The sequence below is a fragment of the Bos taurus genome, chromosome 23 (assembly GCF_002263795.3).
Source record: "Bos taurus isolate L1 Dominette 01449 registration number 42190680 breed Hereford chromosome 23, ARS-UCD2.0, whole genome shotgun sequence".
In the NCBI taxonomy this organism is placed as follows: domain Eukaryota; kingdom Metazoa; phylum Chordata; class Mammalia; order Artiodactyla; family Bovidae; genus Bos; species Bos taurus.
The window spans coordinates 32,433,714-32,458,511 of record NC_037350.1 but is presented as its reverse complement, the minus strand read 5'-3'; the positions used below and the strand labels follow the sequence as shown (position 1 = coordinate 32,458,511).

Here is a 24,798-nt window from a genome sequence, read left to right as displayed (position 1 = left end):
ATCATTTATTGGAATGGATTTTGCTTTCCCTGCCTCCATTGCTAGAAATGGTATTGCCAGCCTGTGGGAGTTGCAGAAGACTAGAGTCTTTCTGGAGTGAATTTATGAGTAAAGAAGTTCTTTGAACACAGTAGGCAAAAGCAGGGATGTCAGCATTTGGCATTTCTAGAACTTTCCTCTGTTTAGGTTATCTTTTTCTTTTTCTATTTCTCTTTCTTTTGGCAGCTGAGTTGGGGATCAGCTAGTATTAATGTATCTGTTTGAACTGGGTTGAGGTGAGCTGCAAACAACAAATTTTCAGGTACTTCCCATATAGGATATGACTATTAAATAGGAAGGATGTGTCAATTATGTGGTAGGCATCAGGAATAATGAGGCAAAACTGAATTTTTACAATTGGATTCACAATTATAGCAACTTTTTTTTTAACCTTCTGAGATCTTGCATTTTCATAGCTGGAAAGGAGGTAAGGAAGAGGAGTAAACCTTGACAAAGACAGATATGGTCCCTGCTCCCAAGTACCTTACAGTCTGGTGGGGATGGTAGATATTAAATATATAACTCCACTAGTAATTAAAATTGTGATAGCTATTACTGAGGAAAGGAGCAAATACTGTGAGAATATATGATCGGGAGGCCTGCTGTAGTCTGGACTTTGTTAGGGAAGTTCTTTAGGTGGGGCTCTGAAGGATGAGTAGATGTGATCAGGGGAAGGTAAAGCAAAGAGGCAGAAGGAAGAACGGTTGGAGCAGACGGTGGGACCAGCAGAAGGCCAGTATGGCTATAACTGGAGGGGATGGGGTCGGGAAGGAGAGGGAGTGAAACGAGGCTGCAGGTAGAGGCAAGGACCAGCGTAGTCATGCGGAGCCACTAAAGAGCTTGAGTAGAGAAGTGATAGGATAAATGATTGGATGTTTAGAAGATCGCATCAAGATCCTTTATGGGCAGTTGATTTGATGAGGCAAGATGGCTCTGTGGGGAGGCTGCTCAAAGTGTTACAGGAGCAAGATGATGTTGGCCTGGGGTAGAGTCATTGTATTGGAACTGGAGAGAAGTGAGTGGATTTAAGAGATGTTTCAATTGCATTGAACTTGGTGAATGACTGAGATTCCATTGATGATGCCTGGATTTCTGGCTTGAGAAGCTGTATGGATTGCCATGGCTCATTACTGAGCTCAAACGCTTAGTGAGGAACAGATTCTGAAAGAAAGATCACATGCTGAGTTTAAGGGTTGAAGTAGAGTTAGAGCTGATGATTTAAGACAGGTTTGGGCTGCACAGGAACTTGGGAGTCCTCTGGGATTCACTGAAGTCATGGGAGAAAATGGAAGGTAGCAGGGAGTGGGGAATGGACATGACCAGGGAGGTGGGTGGAGAAATCAGTGGAAAAAAGAATTCAAGCACAAGGGGCTATATCAGCGTTAAGGTGGTATCTAGTTCGGCTGTGAAATCTAAGTCAGCTCTGCCCATTACTAAGGAGAAATCTCATTAGGAAATGCTGAAAACTATATGTGGGGCTTAGCAACAAAGAGGTGGTTGGGACCTCAGGGGAGCTGTGGGGACAGAAGCCAGTTTTGAACAATAGGTTGCATTCGAGGCAGAAGAATGAATCAGGTACAGATCCTTTTTTGAGAAGTTAGGAGCAGGGAGGGGGTTAGATGGAGCTACAAGAGGGGTGTAGAATCCAGGATACAGATCTAGATCTTGGGAATCCTGTATCTGGACGTTTAGATATGGAACAGAAGACATAGTTACATAAACCTCTGCAAATGTGGGTGGGGTATAATCCAGAGTCAAGGCAAGGGGATAGGCATTTACCTCCAGCAGTTCAGAAGAAGGGGACAGATGGAGCCTCAGGAGCAGGCAGGTGGGGAGGGTTAGAGTGGGATGGTCAGCGGTACCATTCTGATGAAGTCTGTGTACTCAGTGGCGCAGGAAGGAAGCAGAATCAGTTTGTAGGCTAGCTCTGTTCTCCAGCTGTGCCTGGAAGCCACCATGGCAAGCCTGGGATAGGCAGATGGGTGGGTTCATCCAGGGTTGAGGTTTTTCCTCTGTGGGAGTAATGAAAGGACAGGGAACACACAGACTGAAGGTATTAACAGTAGAGGAATGATTTCAGTGGGGTTTTAATGGGATGAAGATGGCTGGGAGGATGTAGGATGGTCAGTGACCAGCAGTGTTGGGGTAGTGGGCACAGCTGAGTGGAGGAAGACGCATGTACTTTGCTAAGTGTGCGGCGTGTGTATGAATCACCTGGGGATCTTATTAAACTGCAGATCCTGATGCAGTAGGTCTGGATTCCCAGATTATGCATTTCTAACAAGCTCCTAAGTGCTGCTAGCCCCTCTGGTCCTTAGATCACACTGAAGGAGAAATGAGAAGGTGGTGGTCCAAGAATGGGATGCCTGAGCTGGGAATCATAGAGCGGACAGATAGCACAGCCCAGGGAATGACTAAGTGGACCACCAGAAGGTCAAAGAATGAGACGGGCCGGCTGGTCATCAAGTCTCTCAGGATGCGTGACAGTGATGCTAGCACTTACTGTTGGCAACACTGTTCTAGGCACCTCAGGTATAGTCTGTTGTTTAATCCTCACAACGGTCTGCCATGAGGTATTGATACCCATGATGATCCCTTATTTTACAGATAAGGAAAGTGAGACCCAGAGAAACCTTTCCCCAAATCACCCTCACTTGTGAGTGGAGGAGTCAGGATTCACACTGTGGCCATAAAATTCTAGAACATCTTCAGAGTCCAGTGCCCTTATGTGAATGGATGCATTGCTTATCTCTGATGATGGAAGCTGGAGGGGGGATGGTATATAGACATTTTTAGCCAGATGTTAGCATCATCAGTGAATAAAGTTAAGAGAGTGCTAGGGTTTTGGTAAACTATCCCTTTTAATCCTCATCTAGAGCCATACCCATTTTACAGGTAAGAAAAATAAGACTCAGGTTATGTAGTTAAGTGGGAGAGATGGCAAGTGAATTCAAATTGGTCCAAAGCCTCTTCTTCCTCTGTATCAGGTTTCACTCTTATCACCACCCAGACATGGAAGTTCTTTTCTAATTCTCAGATAGGCTATAGTTACCATGGGAATAATTTCTTCCTGCATTGAAAGCTGCATCCTGGAGATGATGTGTGGTAAACAGGTGACTGAGTGGGAGCCAGGGCATCTGGGCTTGGCTCTGTCTCTGACTAGCAGGTGTGCGCATGTGTCTATAGGTCTCAGTTTTTTTTAATCCCTATGGATCCCTTTCAGAGCTGTATTCAATAAGTATGATGTCAGTTAGAATGACTCCTTTCATACTAATGTTTACTATAGACTTAGCACTTGATAACTTGATAGGTAATCCCCGATTCTTACACAAGGTTAAATATTGTCTCTGAATTAGAAATAAGGATACTGCAGCCTGGAGACTTACAGGAACCTGCCAACTTCCTCTCTGCTCACAAAATGCTGAAGCTGGGGTTTCTCTGAGGTTTTTGAATCCAAAGCTCATGTTCTTGCTATCCAAGCTTGCTTCCTCAACCTCTTCTGTATCCTCTTGCTTATGGGTGTAGATGGTGCCATTAGCCAGCTTTATCAAACTTTCAATACCTGGACCCAGAGAAGAAATGCATTTTATGTTGATTTTGAGAAGCAACCCCCCTGCATGCACGTCAGCATGCGCGTGCACACACACACACATGCACACATACACATATACACACACATGTGTACCGTGTGCACACTGATACCTCTGAAACAGAAGTTTCATGAAGCAATGCTTATGGTTTGTATTAGCAATGCTCTTAATTTTCTTTTCACTTCCAGTTCAGTTTAATCTATTTTATTAATATGCTTGTTAAACTCTACCGAATTGATTTAACTACCTACCAATGGGCTGTAGCCCTCAGTTTGAAAATTATGTGCACATCCGGATTTCTCAATATAATTACTCCAGATCTTTACCCCCTGCCTCTCCCTGTTTCTTCTTATGGAATGTAATGAAAAATATCTCTCGACCTGATAATTTCTGTAACAGTGTTAAATCTAAATCAATGCTTGCCCTCACCCATCTGCCATCCATACATCTGTAGAGTGAAAAACTATTTCATATATTTGTCCTGAGAGCAGGAATGAAAATGTATGCTTTTTTTCTTGCTGAAAATACTAATTAACAAAAAGTGAAAAATGAGGAAGTGACATTTGTCCCTCCTGGACTTGAGAAGATGGGGATAGAAGAACCTCTCTTGTGGGCTGATAAATTGAAAGGGTGTAGGGTGGGGAGGGACCGCAGTATTAGAATTCTGGTAAATGATGAGTGAAACTTACTTCATGTTCATCTGTGCCATATAGCTGTCTAACTACTATTACCGTTGGACTTGTCCAAGGCTGTGTGTTTATTGGACTCCTTTATGTACCAGGTCTTGTTCTGAGTACCTCACCTGTTATCTCAGCAGTTGTATTGTCTCCATGTTTTTACAGGTGGGGAGACCAAGGCATGGAGAGGTTAAGTGACCTGCCCAAGGTCACACAGCTAGTAGGGATTGGTCTCGGGGGGATTCATATCCAGGGAGGCTGCCCCTGGAGCTCATGGTCTTTATCATTAAGCTGTAACTGTCACATCTTTCAGGTAATTCTTTGTTAGGCACCATGCCCAGAACAGGGTTCTCACTTCTGGGTTTTGAATCCTGAGAAGAATCACACAGGGAAGAAAAATGGTTGGTATCCATTCACTCCACAAGGGCTGCCAGAAGGGACTTACCACTTGAGGGAAGAAGTTCTTGCTTCTCAAATTGGTAGAGGTGATTTAGTTTCTTTCTCTCTTGAGCTCTGGTTTTTAATTTAAAAGAAAACCAACAACTTTCAAAAAAAAAATGAGAGCTACCCATTTCCTTTAAATAAATTTATTTGTGCTTAAAATTTCACTGTCAGAGAAAAAAACAAAAATGGGAACCCTGATAAATGCAGACAGTTGTTTGACTCTTCCTGGTCTGTTTTCTCATCTTTAAAATAAAGGAATTGCATACGCCCATCCCTAGATCCCTCTTAACTGTGATCTTTCGCTAGAATTGGGTGCTAGTGACTCATGACATTTTCAGGAAGAGACCAGCTGGCCCCATGTTAGGGAAACAGGAGAAGGTTTGTTAACGTGACCTTTGCATTCATGTTGTATGTTTTCTATATGTTTTACATGACTGTGATTCTACTGTTGGTGAATTCATTTAAACCATAAACATAACAATGGTGACTAGCAGAGGTTCCTTCCCAAGCGTGCCTCGTGCAGACCACGGAGACCTCAGTGCTGAGAGGTCTGGGCAGAAACTCTGTGCCAGGTGAGTACCTTAACGTGACCTTCCTGGACCTGGCACTAGGAGTTAGATTCATCTTCACTCTTAGCCTAAGAAGTGGTCCCATTCCAGGGATTATGATCACGCCATTATTCTGCCTTTAAAAGCATGTCATTATCAAAGAATCAGTACGACCCATTCCAGAGTTTTGTATCAGACAGTGCTTTGAAAAGAAGATCTGAAATGTCAATGACATCAAGAAGACTTGAAGTTGTTTGAAAGTAGCCGTGTGTTCATCCGTGGGAAAAAATTAGAGATGCTTGTTTTCTTTCACGCTTTGATGAAGCCTTACAACTTGCAATAAAGGGACTGTGGGAAGAATGAAGCAATTGTTTCTGACAAGCTGTATGTAAACATTGCATTTCTGCATAATGACATAAATAACCAGGTGAAAAGAAATGGATTTGCACAGGTGTTAGAGTACAAAGGTTTCCCCTGAAACTAGACATCTGAAGACAAAAACCCACCTCCAGTGGCTCTCTCCTACCCGCCAATTGAGGGAACATCTGTCCTTCCTGGAAGGAGAGACCCATGGAGGAGTTAATTCCTCTCAGCAAGTATTTACTGGTGACTTACATTCCTGGCAGTCCACGCAGAGCAAAGAGAAGCAGGGTCTGAGAACTGGGCAGACCCACAGTGGGTCTGAGCCATAACCCAGCGTGTAGGAAGGTAACTCAGACATCTGTTCCAACCCCCTTATTTTAAGCTTGGGTGACTTGAGATCCACACAGATAGTTAACTTGTTCAGACTCAGGTCATTTGTCTAGCTTGAGATCAGACCCAGCCTAAATCTAGGAACTCTGTTCTTAGTATAATTGACATGAGTAATATTATTATAATATTGTAATATAAATAATAAGAAACACCTGCTTTCCATACGCTGGCCCCTTCTGTATGCTGTCAGTACTTTACATACGTTTACTTAGTGACACGCAGTGACTCATTTAACCCTCATGGCTCCCTGAGGTATACATCATTGCTTCTATTTTACAGAAGAGGAAACTGAGGCAATGAGAAAGGGAAGTAGTTTGCCCCAAGTCACGCAGATAGTAAATGGTGACGTTTGGATCAAAACCCAGGCAACCTGATCCCAGAGTTTCCCCTCTAAACCACTAGGCAAGGGGTCAGCAAACCTATACTTTCTGTAAAGGACCAACCGGATAGTAAATATTTTCGGCTTTGTGAGCCATAAGCATCTCTGTTGCATCTGCTCAGCTCTGTCTTCGTAGTGTGAAAGCAGCTGGAGACCACCAGTTAAATGAATGGGTGTGGCCGTGTCCCAATAAAACTTTATTTATAAAAACAGGCGGGGCTGGATCTGTAGTTTTCAGATCCTACACTGGACTATGCCACCTCCTAGGGCACACTTATAAATGGCGTTAGGAGAGATACAGATGTCTGAGGAGTGTGGTGATCTGGTTTTACAAGGCATTTGGGGCCAGAAATTGCACTAAAACAGTATGGTTTTTGTATTCCTTTTGGGTCTAGTGTCCTGCTTTGGCCAGAGAGAGTGATGGTCATCAAAGCCGTGTGCAGTGGGTTGTTAGGAGGCTGAGAGTCAGAAGAGGCTTTTTATTCTCCCTCAGCTTTCTGGTGACCTTGCACAAGTCCCTTAGCACCTGTCACTCAGAACTCTCCTCAATGGTGATAGCATTCCTTGCCACCTGTCCCTCTCCTTCTCTGAAGTGTATGTCTTGGATTAATGAAGTCTTGTCCGAGATGTACTTGGAGCTGTGAGTTTGGGAGAGAGGAAACGTAGTAAGTGACAGTCATCGTTTAGCTTGCTTGCACATGAGCATTTTGGGGATATGGGACCATCGATCTTACGTTTGGCAGGAAGAGCCCAGTTTTAAATGAAAGGCACTTTTGGTAATGTGCGGGAGAGAATGTGGACGGAGGGGCCATAAATTTATGTGTTGCCTATGCAGTGGTAGACTTTAGGTAATGGCATTCTTTAGAGGGTGAAACATACTTATTTCTGTTTTTAGCAAGTGTGCAATGAGAGGATTCCATGGCCTACCTCATTATGTATCATCTCCGTAAGGAAATTTAGGCTTCTCTGCTAAACTGTGCGTCTTAACATGAGGGAGGATTTTTATAAATGTTTCCAAGTGAAATTTTGAAGTTAAAAGTTGAACCAAGAAGCCTCAAAGGGAACCAAGCTGCTGCTTGCATTTCAATGAAGGGGAGAGGAAATTCATTATAGAGGTTGAAAATGTGGTTTGCATGCTAAGACTCTGGTGGAAGAATGGGCCTCCCGGACCGGGTGGGAGGGAAATTCTAGTTTGCCCTTTGTGGTTAAGGTTTCTTGACTAAGTACACATAGACCTTCTAATGCTCCCCCTGCCTTTTTTTTTCATTTTTTTTAAAGCTTTGTAAGAACATTTTTCTTCAAGTTTAAAGATACATATTGAACTGAAAATTTCAGCTTGTCTCAGAATCTTTGTTTTTTTTCCCCAATTGTTTGTTTTGTTCTCTTGACAAAAACTATTTAAAAATTCAGTAGATGTTAATCTTTGGGAATCTAAACTTAAGATGCTCTCACACCAATTAAATTGATATATTCAGTGGAGATGTTCTTGGTACTGGGCTAGGTCTCTATTAATACGGTTGTATCTTACTGTAAACAATAGCATCAATCCTGCAGAGCAACATTCTTCTGGTTCTACAGGTGAGCAGACTGAGAAGCTAACTCTGTGAGAGTGAATCAGCTAGAAAGTGGCAAAGCCATAACTGGATTCTGTCTTCCTAATTCCAAAACCCCAGCAAGTAGGGCGACCAAACGTCCTAGTTTCTGGGATGCAGGATTCTCAGAGCTAAAACTGGAAATGGAGATTGTGGTCACCCTGCCCAGAAGAGGCTTGCTATCCCAAGTGTCAAGGGAGTGCTCACTCATGACCGGGAAGCACGTCCTCATATACCACAGGGGGGTTTTCCTCTGTGATGTCTCCCCTTACCTGCTGGAAGCCACGTGTGTGCACCGTAAGACCTCTAGGGCCACAACTCCTAGGGCATCTTGGCCCCAAAGAGGAAACCTAGGAGCCTGAGTTCGTTGGGATTTCCAGCTTGCTGCTGCTGCTGCTGCTGCTAAGTCGCTTCAGTCGTCCGACTCTGTGTGACCCCATAGATGGTAGCCCACCAGGCTCCCCTGTCCCTGGGACTCTCCAGGCAAGAATACTGGAGTGGGTTGCCATTTCCTTCTCCATTTCCAGCTTGAATGTAGCCCTATTTATCAGTCCAGTTTGGGTTGATAGAGCAAAAGGCACAATTCTTAGAGTGGTAGCATCCATAGTTTTGCACATGTGCTTCAAAATATTGCTATGCTCTTGTGCTCACAAGTGAGCCTATTGTTTGAAAGGCTGGGTAAGCCCTGGAGAATTTTACCCCTTCTATTCCATCTCCTTCCAGGCTTTCTAAGGACAATTCGTTTGCCTTTGGGGATCAGATCTGACCACCAGAAATGGGGGCCAGCTAGCACAAAGCTTCTCCTCTCAAAGCCTGAACGTTTCTTTTCAAGCAAATGATTTTGACCTGTGTCCAGCTGCCAAAGGGCACTGTGTACTTAGGCTGCCTTTAAAATATTTCTAAAGAAAGGTTGGCATGCAGGGCCACAGATTGTGAGCGCTGTTGTTGCCAGAGTGAAAGCAGAAGTGATCATTAGAACATTATGCATCTACATATGGTCAAGAGATTGCTCTTTACGCAAAAGGTGAATCTGTGTGAACACACGTTTTTTTTTTTTTTTTTTTTTTCCTGTTTTAAAAAATATACTGAGCCAGGGCCCTGTCAGTGGCCCCTGGAAACCCCCCTGGTGACTTTCCAGGAAAAGACAGATCAAAAGCAGGCAGGGAGGTCACTTGATGCTTCAGCTGACTTGTGGGAGATGTTATTCTCCAAAATGTGATGCTTGTAAATGGATGAAAAGGCCAGCCTGTGCCACCGTGCTGGGATCACTGCCGTGTGTCAGTTACATGGGTGCCTGTTTTGAGATTATTTTTTAAGACTTAGTCATTAGATTCACACAGGGGACCTTGTAATCACTTAATTACCGGTGTGCTTGCTGTATAATGTCAAAAGATGCCTTGTCATTTTTATTTCATGTTTTGTTCAAGTTTCTCTGTGACTGTCCCAAATGAAATACCCTTCAAGAACAAAGTATTTCTTCTGTGATGGGAGCCTGTTTCTGGGAGAAATAAGATACAAGCTCTGGTTGATGAGCAGAGAGAAAGGGCCAGGAAATGAGGGCAGAGCAAAGGGGATGGGAACAAGAGGAGGGGGAAGAGAATGAGAAGCTGGGGTTGGGTGTGGTGGGCATAGCGGTGGCCACAGAAGAGAGGAGAAGTTGAAGGGAGGGCTGGGCAACAGTCCAGGAGATGCACAGATAAGCTGAGAGAGACACATGTAGAATCAGGTAGACAGATCCAAATAGAGACACACACAGATTAACCCACGATCAGAGAGAGGCCCTGGTCTACTGGTCTGGACAGACAGTTAAGAGTGGTCCTTGTTCGTATGTTATGCAATCATCCATCATCTTATTGATGACACTTTTACCTGTTTGCATCTTTCTGGCTTTAAAGATCTATAACTCATCTGTGTTTGTATATGTGCAGACTATTGAGGAAGCCGGCTCTTAGGTGAGATTTGAGAGCCTGTATAAGTAATTAGCATAATCTCTGGGGCCAGACCATCTGTTTGAATCCAAGCCTTGCCACCTACTTGCTTGGTGACTCGGGCAAGTAACATAATCTCTGTATCTCAGTTTCTTCTTAAAATGGAGTTAATAATAGTGTTTACTGCATTGGTTGCTGTGAGGGTTAAAGGAGATGATGTATGGAAACCCGTGGGACCATGGTACCCCACAAGTATCGGCTGGTATTACTACTGTACTTGTAAAATGATCCTGGATGTTGTGGCACCAATTTTCCTCTGATGGCCTGTTCACAGAGGTTAGTATGCTCTTCTGGCTACTGAAGAGGCTTCATGTTCCCATCTGGGGCTTTTGGCACTGACCCTTATTGCCATCTGAGGAGAGAGTGAAAAGGTAGTCATATGCTGTGAATAAAGAGTTTCAGCCTCTAGTCCAGCTCTGGTATGGACTACCTATGAGACAATTTCTTTGGATCTTCTCTCAGATTATGGTCTTTCACTAGGTGATTGATATTGAGTCCTTTCTGGTGTGTGAGTTTTATGATTTGGCTATTATTTTACTTCTATGCAAAAGTTTTGTGGACTTAAGATTCTTGAAAAGATCAGAGATTGATTATACAAGAACCACTGGAATGAAGAAGTGTGTGTGCTGCAGTATACTGTCGACCCTTGAGCAACATGAGTTGAGCTACACATTATATGCAGATATTTTTTAGTAATAAATACTGCAGTACTTACTAGACAGTCCGTGGTTGGTTGAATCCTCAGATGCAGCCAAACTATAGATGCGAAGGGCCCACTCCACTATAAGCTATATGCAGACTAACCCCTGAGTTGGTCAAGGGTTAACCATAGATAGATAAAAGGAAAGGATGAAAAGTCCGACTTCCTGTAGACATGCTGGTCATCATGACTGTTGACATTATTTCCATTTTTAAACCTTTTCTGCTAGAGGGGGAGCAGAGTTTGAAAAGGTGCTACATCAAGATGTGCTGTGGAATGGAATATTATTCAGTTATAAAAAGAATGAAATATTGCTATGTTATAGCCACACGGATGGACCTTCAGTTCAGTTTAGTTGTTCAGTCGTGTCTGACTCTTTGCGACCCTGTGGACTGTAGCACGCCAGGCCTCGCTGTTCATCACCAACTCCTGGAGTTTACTCAAACTCATGTCCATTGAGTCGGTGATGTCATCCAACCATCTCATCCTCTGTCGTCCCCTTCTCCTTCCGCCTTCAATCTTTCCCAGCGTCAAGGTCTTGTCAAATGAGTCAGTGCTTTGCTTCAGGTGGCCAAAGTATTAGAATTTCGGCTTCAGCATCAGTCCTTCCAATGAATATTCAGGACTGATTTTCTTTAGGATGGACTGGCTGGATCCCCTTGCTGTCCAAGGGACTCTGAACAGTCTTCTTCAACACCACAGTTCAAAAGCATCAATTCTTTGGTGCTCAGCTTTGTTTATAGTCCAACTCTCACATCCATACATGACTACTGGAAAAACCATATCTTTGACTAGACAGACATTTGTTGGCAAAGTAATCTCTCTGTTTTTTAATATGCTGTCTAGGTTGGTCATACTTTTCTTCCAAGAAGCAAGTGTCTTTTAATTTCATGGCTGCAGTCACGATCTGCAGTGATTTTGGAGCCCCTCCAAAATAAAGTCTGTCACTGTTTCCTTTGTTTCCCCGTCTATTTGCCATGAAGTGATGGGAACTGATGCCATGATCTTCGTTTTCTGAATGTTGAGCTTTAAGCCACCTTTTTCACTCTCCTCTTTCACTTTCATCAAGAGGCTCTTTAGTTCTTCGCTTTCTGCCATAAGTGTGGTATTATCTGTATATCTGAGGCTATTGATATTTCTCTCGGCAATCTTGATTCCAGTTGGTGCTTCATCCAGTCCAGCATTTCTCATTATGTACTCTGCATATAAATTAAGTAAGCAGGGTAACAGTATACAGCCATCAGTACTCCTTTCCCAATTTGGAACCAGTCTGTTGTTCCACGTCCAGTTCTAACTGTTGCTTCTTGACCTGCATACAGATTTCTTAGGAGGCAGGTTAGGTGGTCTGGTATTCCCATCTCCTGAAGAATTTTCTACAATTTCTTGTGATCCACACAGTCAAAGGCTTTGGCATATTATGCTTAGTGAAATAAGACAGAAAAATGATACCACTTAGATATGGAATCTAAAAAATTATATAAATGACAGTATATGCAAAACAGAAACAAATTCACAGATGCAGAATGCAAATTTGTGGTTACCAATGGGGAGAGGGGAGAAGGGAGGGACAAACTAGGGGTATGGGATTAGCATATACAAACTACAGTATGTAAAATAAATAAGCAACAAGGATATGCTGTGGAGTACAGGGAGTTATACTCACTATTCTGTGATGGTCTATAATGGAGTAGAATCTGCAAAAATTCTGAGTCACTGTGCTATGTACCTGAAACTAACACAATCTTGTAAATCAACTGAATTTCAATGAAAAAAGATGAAGCGTGGGGTAGGGTCTTAGTTCACAGAAGGTAAATTTTCATCCTTTAAAGCTGAGTCCTGATTTTGCAATTTAGCACAGGTAACCTGTTTGTTCGTCCTAAGCGAGTGACTACACTGACTATGCCTGTCTCTGGCGCCTTTTATCTCCCTTTCTATTACTGTCCCAGCTTCTTCCAACTGTCAGATGTTCACCACGGAACCCTGTGTGTCTCAGTCAACAAAACTGCCTCTTGCCCTTTCCCTAAGGCAGCCAAACTCTTCTTCCTGCTTCCCCCCTGGGTAGTGATGCCAGTGTGGATGACTGAAAAAATGTAGCTCTCCAGGTCATTCTTGGATTTGAAAAGAGAATTCCTTTAAACTTGGAACTTTGAGGAAGATAGTGTTTGAGCTGGGAGCTTTGAGAGTCTCCTCCCAGTCACAGGCCGCCCGCTGGGCTGTACCTTTCTACCTCAAATCTAAGTAAATTGCCAGGGTCTAGAGTACCCAAAGGCATGATTGGGTTGGAATGTGTAAAGGTAGCCTAGTGGTGAAGAACATAGGTGAGCTGACTGACAAAGTTAGGTAGGAATCCTATTTTTGCCCTTGGATACATCAGAGTCTCAGTTTGTTTGCCTGAAAAATGGGGGAAATAGTGACAAAGAATATAGTCATCGAGAGGATTAAATGTATTAACGTATCCAAGGATGTTTGCTCATTTATGGCACATAGGGAATGCTTGTATATAGTTGCAATGACTCAGGGCTATCTTCCTGAGCACGTGACCTGTACAGTTGCACAAGGCATCCTTCTCAGGGGGGCCCTGTGCTGGGGTTAGTGCTTTCTGTCACTGTCTTAAAATTCTTCATAATTTTGAACAAGGGCCCTGAAGTTACCTATCCAGTCCTGCTACTCCTGGGCTACCTTTGACCTCTGCTCACTCATCTGGTCCCACTTGTTACACACCTCTCCCCTTTCTATTGCTTGTTGTTTTCTCGGGCCTTAGTTAAAAGAAAGGATCTTTTCTTTGGGAAGAGAACTGTGGTTCACAGCCTCTGGAATATTCAGATACAGATATCTTTTGTTGCCTCCACTTTTAGAAGTCACTGATTAAAGGTCTTTTAGAGCACATCCCCTCTAAAGTCAAATGGCAAAAATTACCCCAGGTAGACAAGAACCCTGTGAAGACGTGTGATTGAAGACATTTGGGTGGAAAGTCTTGCAGTGTGCCCTGTCCCTCCCCCTCTGCCTTCCCCATGCTCATTATCAGACTCTCTCAGCCACTGTCGGGCTATGTCCCTTTGTCATCTTTCTCACAGAGGGTCTTGACTTGAGTTACTCCCCATAATGGTGACCTATGATTATTCAAAGCAGTTTTCTAGAAAATATACCATTTCTGTTTGGAGTTGGGAGACTAGAGAGAGGCACAGAGCAGCCCACAGGCATACCCATGGATTCACCTTCTGTGTGTGGATGAACAGGATAAGCCTTGGTTTGAATCTAGATAAATCCTATAACAACTTGGTCCTCAGGTTCCCTGACTTATGGTTTTTAAATGTGGTTGCTCAGTTGCATCTGACCTTTTGCAACCCCATGAACTGTAGCCCACCAGGCTCTACTGTCCATGAAATTCTTCAGGCAAGAATACTGGAGTGGATTGCCATTCCCTTTTCCAGAGTATTTTCCCAACCAAGGGATCAAACCCAGGTCTCCCACAGTGCAGGAAGATTCTTTACCATCTGAGCCAATAGGAAGCCAGTTTTGTCCAAATCTAGCATTCTTAGACTAGCACACGTGTGTTAGTCACTAAATATCAACTTCGGGACAGGGGAGTTCTTTGGAAAATCAAAGACAGGTCTCCCATCAGAACTTGAGAAGTGTTGGGATCCGCTTGCTTTCTTTCTTGCAAAGACACCCCCAGGCCTGCCTGGACCTCTGAGTTGCAGAGCAGCACATTTGGACACTAAAAGTGGTGGGTGGCCAGGGAGCTCTGCTCCAGGTGTGAACTAGGAGTTCAGACTATTCCCAGCCTTAGTATTCTCTAGGGCCCCTGCTGGGCAAGAGGGGCCTATAGGTATACGGGACCCCATTGGCTATCTGTATGTTCTTAGCTGAGAATTGGAATGGAAACTTCCATAAATGTGCTCTCTAGGACTGAGACAGGCATAGCAGAAAAGGAGTCAGGGTTGACTTCTTGGGACAATAGCCTGTTTTGCTGCCTGTGTGTCATGTAAATGTTATCAGCTAGTGGACAGAGAACAGAAAGCAAGTGGGCAACCTCGGGTGGCAGTTGTATTTTGGAAAGCATGAATGAGTACTTGGCTTTTTCATTAAGTTTGCTGTTGAGATAGTGGGGCTCCTCCTATGCATGACATCTATATTTTAGTATCTCTGAGCCCTGTCTTGCTTCCTCAACTGGAGTAATCTGTGGCTCTTTTGGGCTGCTGATTGATTGCTTGTCTTGAGATTTGGCAACTGATCTGTTCAATACAGCCCTTCATTCAGTGATTCTTAGGGTAAAGTTAATACTCCTACAAGGTCAATAATCTGTTCCAGCTCACTTAGTCTTTCATGAAGCCTCAGGAGCCCCGTATCTAATGGTCTGTGGGTCACACCAAAGCCCACCAGCCCACTTTCTGGTATTGATACTGATGCTGCCACTTCTGTCTTACAGGTGCTCACGTCATGCCGTGCCTTCCTTGTCACAGCACGAATCCCCACCAAGGTGAGTGTCGATGAGTTTCCTCCTTCCAACACACGTACACAGCCCAACACATCACACACTGGCTTCTCAGTTGCATAGACTTACGATTTAGGCCAGTATGTCCAGAGTTCTCTTTGCACAACCTTATTTTCCTTCCTTCTCCCCAGAAAGCGTCTGTAGATCTCCTTTGTCCCCCTGTGTAGAGCATCCAAGAAAAGCAGCAAAGCATTTCATGCTCTGTATCCTCGGGGCTGGTGAATCTCAATGATTTTCCTCTCAACTGGGGCAGGGTTTATACTTTCTTCAAGTCTGGTTCTTATTTCCTTGGGTCTAATAATGGCGCAATTTTCTAAGGCTTTGACAGGTGGGGAATAACCATCCTAACTCATAAAGAGTATATGACCGGAAATGTAGCCATCCAGTCCTCCTCCATGGTGGAGGACTCTGATGTGGCCTCTAAAAAATAAGTAAAAATATAGTTTTCAAGGTGTTGCCTCTAGAAAATAACATGATACCACTGGTTCTTTAAAAAAGACTAACATCTTCCATAAGATGTCCTTCATTATAGGGTGCAAATTAGGATTTGAACTGATAACTGGTGAATTAGGCACCACAATCGCTTCTTTTATTTCCTTTATGGTCACAGAAGGGTTTTGGCCTGTTTTATAGGATATGAACTGAATGGTAACAAGAAATTGGGATTTTTTTTTCCCCTAAAAAGATAATGATAGCTACATTTATTGAATATTGTTTTAGTAAATAAGATGATCTCCCTAAAAATAAGTTATGAAAGCCATGTGGTAGGTCTCATTATTCTTCTTACAGATGAGGAAACTGAGGCACAGGGAGGGACGGTGGCTTGCCTGAGGTCAGGCTTACACCAGTTAGTGACAGATACATGGTTCTCATCAAAGCATGGGAGCAGGGGCTTTACATCCCTAAAAGTACCTTGTTATCACCAGAATTTAGTTAGTTATCTATCAAGTATATTTTAAGTACATTATCTCACTCAATTCTCACAGTAGCCTTGTACTATTAGAAAAGTACTTGTAGCTATTAGAAAAGAGCTCAAAAACTACAGAGCTGGCTTATCTGAGTATTTGCAAGTAATGAGTTGGAAGAGATTTAGACTCACTAGCCTCCTCTTTTCCAGAGAAGGCAATGCCACCCCACTCCAGTACTCTTGCCTGGAAAATCCCATAGATGGAGGAGCCTGGAAGGCTGAAGTCCATGGGGTCGCTGAGGGTCGGACACGACTGAGCGACTTCACTTTCACTTTTCACTTTCATGCATGGAGAAGGAAATGGCAACCCCCTCCAGTGTTCTTGCCTGGAGAATCCCAGGGACAGGAGAGCTTGGTGGGCTCCCGTCTATGGGGTCGCACAGAGTCGGACACAACTGAAGCAACTTAGTAGTAGTAGTAGCCTCCTCTTTTCACCTTTCTACTGAGCTGAACTTGCCTCACTTGCCAACAAACCCAGGAAGATGGGGAAGGGTTGGAAGATGCTTTCAGCCTCATTGAACTATGATATTTGGGTTGCATCATGTTTCTAGTCCTTTCTTCTTAAAATTCAATATTTAGCCACTGTCTTGTGAATACTTTCTTATGTGCTGGCCACGGTGCTGTCATGAAGTGGACCTTGTAGGACTGACTAATGATTTGCATGATTTTCGCTGAATTTTGAGAAGGTGCCAACCCAGAGTTTGCTAATCAAAGGCTGTGGCTACCTGATGTCTTTTTTCTTTCTAATCATGCAAATGTTAAATTTTACACAGTTTCTCTAAGGAATGAGACTTTATATTATCCCACCCCTTTTGATAATACAGAGTGAGACTTTATGTTTATCATGTGTTATAAATGAAATCAGTTATTCTGTAAATGATTTTGGACTAAATTACCTGTATGCTAAAGTACCTGAAGGCAGGCTATAAGGAAGTGAGTTAACCATTATTGTACTGGTGAAAAATTAATTAAGGAAGGAAAATAGTCAAGCAGTCTATTGACTGGAAGGCTCCTGAATGATATGTTTACCCTAATTAAAAATGTTATCACCTCTTGAAGAGTCACGTGTCTCCCTTCTGTTGCCCCCTCCTTGCTCTGCTCTTGAGCAAATGGCCACTTTCATTCCATGATATATATAACATTCACACCGGCCTGGCTAGGGCAGTTTGGACATTGGTTCTGATTTCTGATATTGTCAGCATCACAAAGAAAGAAAGGCAGACCTTCTCTCAGAATGACCCGCGGGCAGGCTGCCCTGGAGAGAAGGCTGGTTTTCATGTGTCACAGCATACCTTGGTTAAGAAGCAGAGCCAGTGTCAATGACATTCATTTTTCTGGGGAAATAATTATATTCAGAACAGTAGTGTACAACCGCCTCTGGTTTTCGCACAGGCTTCTTCTCTTTTCTTCGGGGCTGATTAATTAAACATTTTCTTTTCTCTTTTTATAGTAAAATGTACCTCATACGCAGTCAAATGTACAAAATAGAAATGTGCAACTCTGTGATTAATCACCGAGCAGAGACCTCTGCAGCCACATGCAGATGAAGAAATAGAACTTTGCCATTCCCCCCAGAAGGCCCCAACTCTGCTTAGGGGGATGGGGAGTGGGTTATTGTTAGGGGAGGGTCCGCAGGAAAGCTGGGTTGGAAGATGACCCCATGTCAACCAGGCAGTGGAAGGGGTCTCCCACTGGTCAGAGGTTTACTAGTTGACAAGAGCACAGTGCATCTGGGGAGCTGGGTTGTGGGCCCAGGACTGAGGAGGAGGCTGTGGAGGAAGGGAAACTGGCCAGAAAGATGGGCAGTCATGACACAGGTCACTGCGTCCAGAATAGTGGGAGTTCCCGGAGGAGCGAGGGAGCTGTTGATAGCCTGGGCCCATTCCTTCCTCATACCTAACCGATTCCTAGTGTCTGTGGTTCTCTCAAAGATGCCCCAGGTCTCCTGCAGCACGCCTGTGTCTCCGCTTCCTCACTAGTCCCCCTGCCTGTTTCTGCTCAGTGGTGTTCTTTAAGCTATCTTCAGGGTGGCCTGGAGTCAGGGGAGGGTCAGTGACAGGGGTTGAGAGCACAGGTCTATTAAAAAGAGCCGTGGGTGAGATTAGAGAGAATGCCTTGGACCTGGTTATAACATCAGTCAGTGTGTCTCAGGGACTCCCTTCCTCACCATTCATTGATTGTTAAAATCAATAACCCTTGATTGTTATGATCAATAACAGACTCAGCCTGTCCTCCCTTCCTCATCCCCAAAACTGCAGAGTCTGCTTCCCATTTCAGTCTTGCCCTCATTCTCTGAATCCTTCTGTGCCTTTGCAGATTCTTTTTCTTCTGCCTGGATTTCCTTTTTCCGTTTTTCTTTGTTGGACACACTTGAAGTCATTCTTCAGGGCCTAGCTGGAATGTCTCAGTGCTTTCCTGGCTCCCTGGCACTTGGCTTATTCCAGGGACAGCCCTGAGGGGCAGGAGAAGCATCTTAACTGACCTCCAGCTGACCTCTCCCAGCCAGACTGACCACAGCTGCCCATGCCAGCCCCGGTGATGCTGACTGCTGCCAGCTGCATCTTTGTAGCTGCTAGGTTGTAAGAGAGTGCAGGTCCTCCCAGACACCTGTCCCCACCAGTTGAATGAGATGCCCACTAAGAGTCAGTGGTTTGTTTCCAAACCTATTCACAGCAGTTACAATTACAGTTTTAAATTAAAGAAATATATATTTCACATTATCAATGAAATAGGCTGTAAGAAGAGAGAGCATCTATGAAGTATTGAATGCTGATCAAGTAATTCACTTAAAATATTACTGTCATGTTAAGGACCAGGCATCTGTTAAAAGCCAGGGGCATGGGGAATATAACAACATAGAGAACTTATACCCTCATACTGCTTTCCCAGTGTCTTCAAGTTCTCAGTCCATTTTAAAGCTTACATTCAAAGTTGGGTGCTCTGCAGTTATGAGTGTGGCCCACAAAGGAAATGCCTTTGAAGGGCCAACCCAAGGGGCTTAACTCAAAGAAGAAACTTTGGCACTATGTCCAAGGCTGGCAAATAAAAATATGTTTATAAGATTTAATTTGAAATAAACGGGAAGGTAGAGATACACTTTATTTAGAAACGAATTCCTGCTTTAAATGAGTTTTCAAACCTCACCAAGTATTGATCTTGATAACAATAGGGAAGAAGACATCCACTCTAATTGAATGTTTAAGAGGTGCCTCCAAGACTGCATTTAACTCTGGGAGGACGAGATAAATGTGTCATTTCTCTTGCCCATCTTGGCACATAGTAGGCCTTCTGTAACTATCTGTTGGCTCAATGATGTGAATGATGAAGCAATGAATTTATCTTTCTACTTCCAGCCCTCATCTTCATACTTCAAAGCATTTAACTGGAGATTCACGGGTCCTCTGTTCTAAAATTGATCCTACCAAATGTATAAAGGTACAGCATAGCACCAGCAGGCAGAGCTATGGGTCCTATGGGTTTGGCTCTAGATGGGTTCTTTCCCCATTACTTTTCTGGTTTTAAACCTAGAGAGTGAAATAAACTTATCCAGCTCAGTTCTGCCCATTGTTTTTAGTCCTCGGTTCTGTGACTGTTTGCTGTACTCAGATGAAACACTGAAAAACTGGGAGAAAGATTAGTGGCCGTTTTCCAGGAAAAACAGGCAGAGAGTGAGAGACTGGAGATATTTTGAAGAAAAAGAAATGCTGATTATAGGAGAAGCGAGGAAGGAGCATGTGCTATTAAAATAGAAAGGAAATAAATCATAATTTATGCATATACAGGGACAGAAGACTTTTATTTATTAATAACTGTGTTTCATTGGAGCACAGATTAAAATTCCTAAATACTGTGTTTTCCTAAATCCATTTAAAATAGGCACTTTAATGAAAGACAGTGGAAAGAATGATGACTCCAATAAGTGGTCAGAATGTAACCCAAAGGGGTAAGGGTTTAGAAAGAAGGGAAAACCAAAAGACACAGGATGAAAACCAGTGTCTTTATCCTGATCTGATTTGCTGAAGCAACGTCTGAAATAAGAGAAAAAAGTCTATTTAGATGGCTCCCTTCATACAGTCATTCCTCAGTAAATAAATAGTGGAGTAGAAGTACAGAAACTTTCCATGGGGTTGGTCCTTGGATGGAATTTTAAAAAGTCAGACTTGGCATTTCCTTTTGGCCCTTTAGGAAAGTTACTAATGCTTTTTTTGAAATATGATAGGTCAAAGGTCATGTCATATTGAATGAATGGAGATATTAAATCAGCCTACCTTCAGAAGATGTCCAATATTTTGTTTGCACTTGGACTATTTCTAATTGTAGCATTTTTCCTTTGAATTATAGGTTTTAACACCCTTATTACAGGTCTGTCTTTCCTCCCCCTCCCTCAATTGCAGCTCGAGGTAACCTTCAGCTACTTGGAGATTCACGGTGTCATCTGCAGCAAGCCGGCTCAGGTGGGTATGAACAACCTGTTTGTCATTATTCCAAGGTCAGAACCTTTCTTGAGTTTCTGAAACCAGATAATACCTTCTGTTTGGTTCACTAATGAAAGTTTCTTGAGATAATGTGGAAAAACAAGATAAGGGAAAATGGAGTTTTGAATGAGGGACTGAACAGGGGCTGGGTGGGCCGGGGTCAGGAGTTCGTGATAAAGGAAGCAGTTTGTTCTCCTTAGTATGGAAAGACCTAATGAGCTCTTATGTTACCTGGCAATGTAGATGTGAGAGTACTGTTCCTTAGAAATGTACAAGTTTTAGCACTAAAATTTCATAGCTATTCTACAATACTATGTAAGATCTTTCTGGGAATAGAGTGATTAAGAGAATTTTTTGATATTAATAAAATATAGATTTTAAAGGACAACTTTATTGAACTGTAACATGCAGTCAACTAAAGTGTGCAGCTTGATAAGCTGTGACATGTGGAGCCATGAAACAATGACCACAATCAAGATCCTGAACATATTCATCACTCCCATGCATCACTCTCACGCATCTTAGTAAACATTTCCTCTTGCCCCTCCTCATCTGTAATCACCTATAGGCATCTGCTCTCAGCCACTAATTTCTGAAATTTTATCTGAGTAGAATCATAGTGTGTGTGCTTCCTTTTAGCCAGTGTATTTATTTGGAGAATGATTGATTTTGTTACATATCTCAATAGTTCGTTCCTTTTTATTGCTGAGTAGTGTTCCATTGTATGACTGTATCACAGTTTATCATCCCTTGATGGACATTTGGGTTGTTTTAGCTTTTGGCTGACAAGCAAAGGTGCAGTGGGCATTTATTTACAAATCATTGATTGGACATTGGCTTTTAGTTCATGTGGGTAAATATCTAGGAGTGGAATGGCTGAATTGTATGGTAGGTGTCTGTTATCTGCAGGCTACTGTCCATGGGGTCACAAAGAGTCGAACACGACTGAGCGATTTCACTTCACTTCAAACTGTTTTCCAAAGTGGTTGTACCATTTTACATCACCACCAGCACTGTGTAAGAGTTCCAGTTCCTTCATATCCTCCATAATACTGGTATGATCAGTGCTTTAAATTTTAGCCCATTTTAATAAATTTGTAGTTTTTAAAATTTGTATTTTCCTAGTGACTAAAGATATTGAACGTCTTATCTGTTTATTTGCTGTCATGTATCTTTGTTCAAGTGTTGGTTCAAATCTTTTGCCATTTTAAAAATTAAGTTCTTGTTCTTTTACTGGTTCTTTGTATATTTTGGATACAAATCCTTTATCAGACATATGATTTGTACATATTTTCTCTTGGTGTGTGGCTGGTTTTTTCATTTTCTTTACAGTGCTTTCCAAAGAGTGGAATTTAAAAATTTTGATGAAGTTCAGTTTGTCTGTTTTCTTTCATGGATCATGCTGACATCATATTGAATAAATTCTTGATTAACTTAAGGTCACAGATGCTCCATATCTTCTCAGGTGTTTTATAGCTCTAAGTTATACATTTAGGTCTATGATCCATTTTGAAATATTAATAATTTCTGTATATAAAGCAATATGTGGATCAATTTTTTAATATATATATTTCTACTTGTTCCAGTAATGTCTGTTTGAAACTGTCATTTCCCCACTGAACTTTGACTTTTGTTGAAGATCAACTGTACACGTAAATGTTGGTCTTTTTCTGGTCTCCTTGGTCCCTTTCATCCTGTCCGTCTGGTCTATTTGTATGATCGTGCGTTGTCCTTATGTTGATCTTGCATTGTCTTGATTACTGTGGCTGTTATAGCAAGAATCGAAATCAGATAGTGTTAGTCCTCCAATTTTGTTCTTTTTCAAAGTTGTTTTAGTGATTCTATGTTCTTTGCATTCCGTATGAATTTTAGACTCAGCTCAGTTTCTCTACAAAAAGGCCTGCTGAGATTTTGATTGGGATTATATTGTATCTATAAATCAGTTTGGAGAGAACTGATGTCTTAATAAAATGGAATCTCTGATCCAAGAAAATTATTTCCCAAAGGTGTTAGGTCTTTTAAAATTTATCTTGGTAGTATTTTGTTGTAGCTTTCAGTATACAAGTCTTATATATCTTTGTCAAATTTACTGATATAAAGTTGTTCATAGTATCCACTTGTTAGCATTTAATTATCTGTAGATTGTCTTTCGTGATGTTGATGATTTGGTTCTTCTCTCTTTTCTTTTCCATATCAATCTGGTTAGAGGTTTATCAACTCTTTTGATCTTCTCAAGGAACTTGCTTTTTGGTTGTATTCACTTTTCTCTATTGACTTCATTGATTGTTTTATATTCCATTGATTCTTACTCTGATGTTTTTATTTCCTTCTATTTAATTAAAAAAAAAAAAAAACACTAAAGAAAATGTGTATGTGTGTGTGTGTAGTTTGTTGATAACGTTCCTAAAAGAAATTGTCGAAATTGTCACTTTATGTTGATTGAGATTGCATACAAATCCTTGGAACATTTCCATAGTTCATCTTAAAGCAATGTTTTATCCTATCTGTTTATCATTCTCCAGGAACTGGAGTTTGGAAGGAAAATTATAGCTCCATATGTTTGCCCAAATGGGCAAACATATGCAGGAGTGATCACTCATGAATGATGACATAACCAGGGCCTTCCTGATGGTCTTAATTCAGGAATGTTTATGTTTATGATTTTGGGGTTGTGATGGGAACAGAAGGGTGGTATTGAAATGTCAATGCCAAGGTTATATTCAGAATATGATTAGACTGTGCTATTTAATTATGAGAAAGGATGTTAATACAGCAAGACCAATTTTTGCATGTGGCTGCTGAAACTGATCTTACCACACTTACGGTGCTGTGCCTTCAATATGTCCAGCATTCAGAGGAATGAGGGTTAAGGCAATCTGCCTCAGTCCCATGGAGCTGTTCTGTCACTGTAAGTACCACAACAGCAGCTCTACAATGTCACTTCAGTCTGACTGTATGCATGGTGTGGACCTTGAAAATAAAATCACTATATGGTGAAACAGTGGGACTGTTTTCACAAAGGAGCCAGCAATCCAGACACTGGCAATATGAGTCATTTAGTGGGATTCAAAATTTGATGTTTTAAAATTGCCTGTGGTGCTTTTTAAAAATACCGATGCCTCAGCTGTTGGGTGTAAGACAGGCTACAAGGGTGTGTTGTACAGCACAGGGAATATAGCCCATATTTTCCAGTAACTATAAGTGGAGTGTAACCTTTAAAATTTGTCTAAAAAATGAAAAAGATGTACCTCCAGCAGCCCTACTCCCTCCTCTGCCACATACACACACTCTCACACATACTCACTCACGACAGTTAGGATTCCATATGTCTGAGGTGGGCATTGGTTCTGTTGTGTCCCACAGGTTGACAATGAATAACCCGTGTTACCTCAGGACCGTTGCTGTTGCTGGATTTTTTTTTTTTCTGATGTGAAATCATAAGAATGATGGCATCTGCCTGACTACCCTTGAACAGAACATTTTTTTTTTAGTGTTTTCTGGGATTTATTAACTTTTCTGTCGCTGCAATTTTATCATTTAATTATAGTAAATTTTGATAAGATTCAAGGAGACATATGCATTTCATGGTATATTAGTGAGAGTGAGTGAACTTGGTGCTGAGTTTGTGAAATGTGACTTTTACTATTCTTTTCTTCCTTCTTGTGAAAATGTAGGAGAGCGTCATCTTATTTTAGAAGTCCCCACTCCAGTACTCTTGCCTGGAGAATCCCAGGGATGGAGGAGCCTGGTAGGCTGCAGTCCATGGAGTCGCTAAGAGTTGGACACAACTGAGCGACTTCACTTTCACTTTCATGCATTGGAGAAGGAAATGGCAACCCACTCCAGTGTTCTTGCCTGGAGAATCCCGGGAAGGGGGAGCCTGGTGGGCTGCCGTCTATGGGGTTGCACAGATTTGGACACGACTGAAGCGACTTATCCTTATCCTTGCCATAACACTTTCTGGGGTTCAAGTTTTCTTGCTGTCATGGTCGATAAATAGAGATCAGTGGTTGTATAGTTTCATAGTTCTAGCATTTTTGGACCATTTTTTATACAACTGAAATAGCTGCTAAATTTTTTTCCTTTTTTTTCATTATAAGGTTGTTTGCTGTGTCATAGAATGATTTTGATAAACCACCTATGGCTATTTC

The 24,798-nt window shown here is 42.2% G+C and overlaps 1 protein-coding gene across 8 annotated transcripts in view; it reads left to right on the top strand.

The window, feature by feature from the left end:
• Nucleotides 1-24,798, top strand: part of CARMIL1 (capping protein regulator and myosin 1 linker 1) — a 306,909-nt gene that overhangs the window by 115,612 nt on the left and 166,499 nt on the right. For 6 of the 8 annotated variants that reach the window (NM_001192903.1, XM_024983668.2, XM_005223775.5 and 3 more), the window contains exons 3-4: nucleotides 15,140-15,190; nucleotides 20,567-20,626. In NM_001192903.1, the coding sequence (NP_001179832.1) occupies nucleotides 15,140-15,190; nucleotides 20,567-20,626 (111 nt within the window). Of the gene's footprint in view, nucleotides 1-15,139; nucleotides 15,191-20,513; nucleotides 20,627-24,798 lie in introns of all 8 variants that reach the window. The other 2 variants (XM_015459961.3, XM_059880399.1) reach the window with 1 other exon arrangement.